We start from the raw sequence: 6,000 nt of genomic DNA, 5'->3' as shown, positions 1-6,000 counted from the left end.
AAATTGATGTGAACTGAGTTTTTCTTTTGATGTGTACAAGTGGTTGTATTTGAGTACTTTTGATCTGCTTTTATTCACTACTACGCACACACTGGCTTCAAAAATACAAAGTGATGGCAGTCCCCATGAAAAGGGAATTTTGGCTTCATTTTTGTACAGTGGCAGGAAGTGGAGTGAGGTTATTAAAATAGGCTTTTCTCAGCTATTTTTAAAGCTACATTTTAGTTAGTTTTTAGTTAGCGAACCTTTAGTTACTGTGGCCAAATACATATTTCATTTTTTAAAGTAAACACATTTTCAGTCATTCGCAGTCAGACATTGAGGAAAAGCACATGTTCGGTAGCTAATCCTTGTATTTACCCTGACAGTGAAGACATCGTGGACAGCGGAGAATCTCCCGGTGGTGGAGCAGACTGGGACAGACTTCCACTGATGAAAAAGAGAGTCACGATGGATATTATAAAAATTAAATAAAAAAAGATTCACACCAAAAGATTTGTGATCTACACAATCCAAGCTGATCAACGATGAGCTCAGTATTTTCATTTAATATATTTTTCATCTGCTTGAATGTTTCCTGGTTCACACAGTGCTCAACCTGCTAGATTTTTGTTTGTTATTAATTTATTTTAAATGTCTAATCTTATCTTTGAATCAAACATTCATACATATATACACTATGTTCATTATAATAAGATACATATATACTGTCAGACACCACTCTGACATTCCATTCATGCTCAGCTGAATATTAAAATGGAAAAATATGTGTCATCTCTGCATACGCTATGATCATTATAAAATGACATGAAATATTAAAACTGAGCTTAATCTTCAACATAAGCAGTAGTCATATAAATTCATATACTCTTAAGCACAAATGGTGAAAGTTTTTCTGCAGAATAAGTACTTGTACCTTTTGTGATGTTCGCCAGTATTAGTTGTATCTGTATTGCGGTGTTCTGATAGTATGGCTTCTTATACTGAAGAAATGGGTCTAAATAAATAACTAAATAAATCCTCCAGCACTCGTTATTGTCACCTATTGCTAATGTTTTGACGCTGGTAGCCTCTCATACGCTGTAAGAATTTAATTCAACTGTTTATCACAGAAAAAGTGTGACTTGTAGGACACGTGAACCTAACACTAGCGGGCATAATGTTAGCTTAATAGTCAGCTCAACAGCTGTTGTTAGCTCCGGACAAGTGACTACAACAGCAGCGATGAGCCCCGATGAACGGATCCGGGGGCGGATGGGCTCGTACATAAATGGATCGATCCGGGCGGGATACGGTGGGAAACGACAGATACCTTAAACTTGAAGACAGGCCAAGTAGAAGGATCGCTAAAGTCTGCTAAAAAAAAAATCGCAATGCAAGCTGATCAAACTTGCAAAGACACAAATTCAAATGTAACCCATTCTGGAACAAAATGACATCATAATAGACTGTCCTTTGAATGTCACGACGTTCGGCGATAACGTCACTTGAACTCCTTTGAAGACAGTTCTGGGGGCGGAGTCAGATCCTATAAATATCCCCCAAGTACATACCTTGAACCCATAGATCGCTATAGTTCTGAAGTAAGTAGGGTTTCAGTTTCCACTTGCGAACACTTTGTCGTCTCGTTGAGTAGATCATTTTTCAAACACAGAATAACAGGTCGTATAAACTAAACTAAATACATTCATTTCGAAATGACTTCCCTAAGCTACTTTGATATGCAGATGCTCAGAAATGAGATAGAAAATTACAAACAAGCTGAAAAACTTCAGCTTGAGGAAATCCAAGAAAAGAATTGTAGGATTTCAAGTCTTGAGGCATCTTTGAAAAAAGAGCAGGGACTGGTTGCAAAGATGAAAGACGAGTCCAAAGAAATGCAGGTGCTCAGAAATGAAATACAAAAGTACAAACAAGCTGAAAAGCTTCAGCTTGAGGAAATCGATGAAAAGAATTCTAAGATTTCAAGTCTTGAGGCATCTTTGAAAGAAGAACAGGAACTGGTTGCTAAGATGACAGAGGAATCCAAAGATGAAAAGATGGAAAAAATGGAAAATGTTTTGCTGGAAACCAAATCCCAGCTAAGGTCCGCAGAGTCACAGAATGTAGATCTCACAAACAAATATGAGGCAAAAATTCGGGCTCTTCGTAAGGCAATCAAACACCTTGAAAATAAGTGTGCCACTGAAAAAACGATGCGGGACAAGAAAGAAAAGGAGGTGGAATCTCTGGTTGTCCTTAAAATCCAAAATGAGCAGGAAAACCAAGAACTCAAGATGAAGCTAAGCAAGACGACTGAGGAAAAAAATGAAAATGTTAAAGAACTGCAGAAACAAAATGAGCAGCTTCAGACTGAGATTCAGAACAATGAGAAGTACATTCATCGTAATGACTTCCTTGAAAGAAGGATAGACGAGCTTCTTACACTACCTGGGGAGGTGTACTGCCGTCAACAGAAAGTTAAAAGTGTGGAAGAAGAAAAAGAGAAACTACAGGCTGAACTTAAAAAGTGTCAAAGACAAAATGAGGAGTATAAAGCGGGAAAGCGCTGGGCAATAGACGAGAAAAACAAACTGACAAAGAAAAATGATGAACTGAAAGTATGTCTTAGGGAGAAGGAATGTAACAACATAACGTTGAGGAAAGAGTTAAAAGCCAAAGTCCTGGAATCTGAAAGTCAGATAAAGGAGCTGGCAAGGCAACGTTTTACTATCGACCGCCTGGAAAAATGCCTTAAGGTTAAAACTAAGCAAATAATTAAATTTGAAAATGAGACGCAGGAATCTGGGAAGAAAATTTCATCCCAAGAAAATAACATAGCCCGTCTGAAAACTGCTCTTAGCAAAGCAGAAAACGATCTGGAACTGGAGATAAAGAGAAGTGAAAATCTTAGGTCTGATAAAGTGCTCCTTTCTGAGACAAAGTTCTGCATTGAGAACGAACTCTATACAGCTAGAGACACTATAAAGACACTTCAGAATAAAATCAAAGAAAAGGCTCAAGAACTCCAAGAGACAAACGTAGACCTTGCCAATGCTAAGACCAGCTATAATGCTGTAAAGACTGAGCTGGACATTATCAAACTGCAGCAGGCAGAACAAAAGAAAGAACACGAGAAACAGCTTAGCTCTGCAAATGACAACCTCTTCACAGTGAAGTCAAAGTTGACGCAAACTGTGGAGGACAAAGAAGAGGTTGAGAAAGCTCTGACAAAGTCCAAACACGCAGTATTTAAGCTTGAGCAAGTAATAGAAGAACTGGAAACTGACATTGGCATTCAACGACAAAAGAATGCAGTACAGACAAAAGAAAATGACGATCTGCTGCAACAGCTGAAGGGACTTTATGACACGCTCGGCCACACTGTGCAAGTCGAGAAAAAAGCCTCCCCAGAGCAGCAAAGAAAGGATGGGGATGAACAAATAGCCCGGAAAAAGGTGAGATTTGACCTGAGCAATACGGAATACTTTCCATCCAAAGACGACAATGAGCTGAAAGAACAACAGAAAGAAGTTAGAGACCTTAAGGGTAAAATGGGTAACAAGCTTACCACATATGACAGTAAGCTAAAAGCAGTGCATGGCCTGCTACCTCCTATTTCCACTAGGGCCCGGTCTAAAACTGTAGACAACTCAAAGAAGCAGTCTGAGTCTAGGAGCTCACTCAACCTCAAGTCCACTGTTACTCCCAAGGCAGAAGAAGAAATGTTTCATCCCCATCCACCTGTACTTATTTCCCAGTCAACTCTACGTAGAGTATACAATCCTGGTACAAAAATACTCAAGCGCCGGCCTTCAGCCAAACCCGAACAAATCTAAAAAATCCTCCTACCAGTTCTCACACTGACTCCAAAGAAATAATCAGCTTTTAAGCTGGTTAAAAAAGATCTATTTCTTTGTTTCCAAAGTCAAAATAAATCACAAAGAGACAATATTAGAAAAAAAATTTAATACCCGCCCATCCTGAGGGTATATTACATCCGTAACCCAGGAGAGGCTGTATTTGCTATAACATCATAAATGTAAGACAATAAGGACATCTCTGCATGTGTGAGGAAGTGACATGCATTTCATCTATGTCGCTTCATCACCCCCAACCGGTCGCGGTAGATGGCCGCCCCTCACTGAGCCTGGTTCTACTGAAGGTGTCTTCCTGTTAAAAGGGAGTTTTTCCTTCCCACTGTCGCCAAGTGCTTGCTCATAGGGGATCTTCGGATTGTTGGGTTTTCTCTGCGTTATTGTAGGGATGTTACCTTGCAATATTATATTATATATTATAATATAATATTGTAGGGATGTTACCTTGCAATATTATATTATATATTATAATATAATAAAGGTTTAAAATTGGCACAAATAAAATTGATGTGAACTGAGTTTTTCTTTTGATGTGTACAAGTGGTTGTATTTGAGTACTTTTGATCTGCTTTTATTCACTACTACGCACACACTGGCTTCAAAAATACAAAGTGATGGCAGTCCCCATGAAAAGGGAATTTTGGCTTCATTTTTGTACAGTGGCAGGAAGTGGAGTGAGGTTATTAAAATAGGCTTTTCTCAGCTATTTTTAAAGCTACATTTTAGTTAGTTTTTAGTTAGCGAACCTTTAGTTACTGTGGCCAAATACATATTTCATTTTTTAAAGTAAACACATTTTCAGTCATTCGCAGTCAGACATTGAGGAAAAGCACATGTTCGGTAGCTAATCCTTGTATTTACCCTGACAGTGAAGACATCGTGGACAGCGGAGAATCTCCCGGTGGTGGAGCAGACTGGGACAGAGTTCCACTGATGAAAAAGAGAGTCACGATGGATATTATAAAAATTAAATAAAAAAAGATTCACACCAAAAGATTTGTGATCTACACAATCCAAGCTGATCAACGATGAGCTCAGTATTTTCATTTAATATATTTTTCATCTGCTTGAATGTTTCCTGGTTCACACAGTGCTCAACCTGCTAGATTTTTGTTTGTTATTAATTTATTTTAAATGTCTAATCTTATCTTTGAATCAAACATTCATACATATATACACTATGTTCATTATAATAAGATACATATATACTGTCAGACACCACTCTGACATTCCATTCATGCTCAGCTGAATATTAAAATGGAAAAATATGTGTCATCTCTGCATACGCTATGATCATTATAAAATGACATGAAATATTAAAACTGAGCTTAATCTTCAACATAAGCAGTAGTCATATAAATTCATATACTCTTAAGCACAAATGGTGAAAGTTTTTCTGCAGAATAAGTACTTGTACCTTTTGTGATGTTCGCCAGTATTAGTTGTATCTGTATTGCGGTGTTCTGATAGTATGGCTTCTTATACTGAAGAAATGGGTCTAAATAAATAACTAAATAAATCCTCCAGCACTCGTTATTGTCACCTATTGCTAATGTTTTGACGCTAGTAGCCTCTCATACGCTGTAAGAATTTAATTCAACTGTTTATCACAGAAAAAGTGTGACTTGTAGGACACGTGAACCTAACACTAGCGGGCATAATGTTAGCTTAATAGTCAGCTCAACAGCTGTTGTTAGCTCCGGACAAGTGACTACAACAGCAGCGATGAGCCCCGATGAACGGATCCGGGGGCGGATGGGCTCGTACATAAATGGATCGATCCGGGCGGGATACGGTGGGAAACGACAGATACCTTAAACTTGAAGACAGGCCAAGTAGAAGGATCGCTAAAGTCTGCTAAAAAAAAAATCGCAATGCAAGCTGATCAAACTTGCAAAGACACAAATTCAAATGTAACCCATTCTGGAACAAAATGACATCATAATAGACTGTCCTTTGAATGTCACGACGTTCGGCGATAACGTCACTTGAACTCCTTTGAAGACAGTTCTGGGGGCGGAGTCAGATCCTATAAATATCCCCCAAGTACATACCTTGAACCCATAGATCGCTATAGTTCTGAAGTAAGTAGGGTTTCAGTTTCCACTTGCGAACACTTTGTCGTCTCATTGAGTAGATCATT

General features: G+C 38.4%; 1 protein-coding gene across 1 annotated transcript; it reads left to right on the top strand.

Annotated features, from left to right (window-relative positions):
* The first annotated feature begins 1,641 nt into the window (after positions 1 to 1,641).
* On the top strand, positions 1,642 to 4,888 carry LOC146364022 (uncharacterized). The gene has a single exon (XM_084915972.1). The coding sequence runs from the start codon at positions 1,698 to 1,700 to the stop codon at positions 3,816 to 3,818; it is 2,121 nt and encodes a 706-aa protein (XP_084772098.1). The 5' UTR covers positions 1,642 to 1,697; the 3' UTR covers positions 3,819 to 4,888.
* The last annotated feature ends 1,112 nt before the right edge of the window (positions 4,889 to 6,000 follow it).

The sequence above is a fragment of the Perissodus microlepis genome, chromosome 20, assembly GCF_051167445.1.
Source record: "Perissodus microlepis isolate ML-2025 ecotype Zambia chromosome 20, ASM5116744v1, whole genome shotgun sequence".
NCBI classification, from domain to species: Eukaryota; Metazoa; Chordata; class Actinopteri; order Cichliformes; family Cichlidae; genus Perissodus; species Perissodus microlepis.
This window is presented reverse-complemented; position numbering and strand designations above follow the sequence as displayed.

What these genes read in the sequence shown, in the direction of transcription:
- LOC146364022 (XM_084915972.1), top strand. Translation starts at nt 1,698, where the DNA reads ATGACTTCCCTAAGCTACTTTGATATGCAGATGCTCAGAAATGAGATA.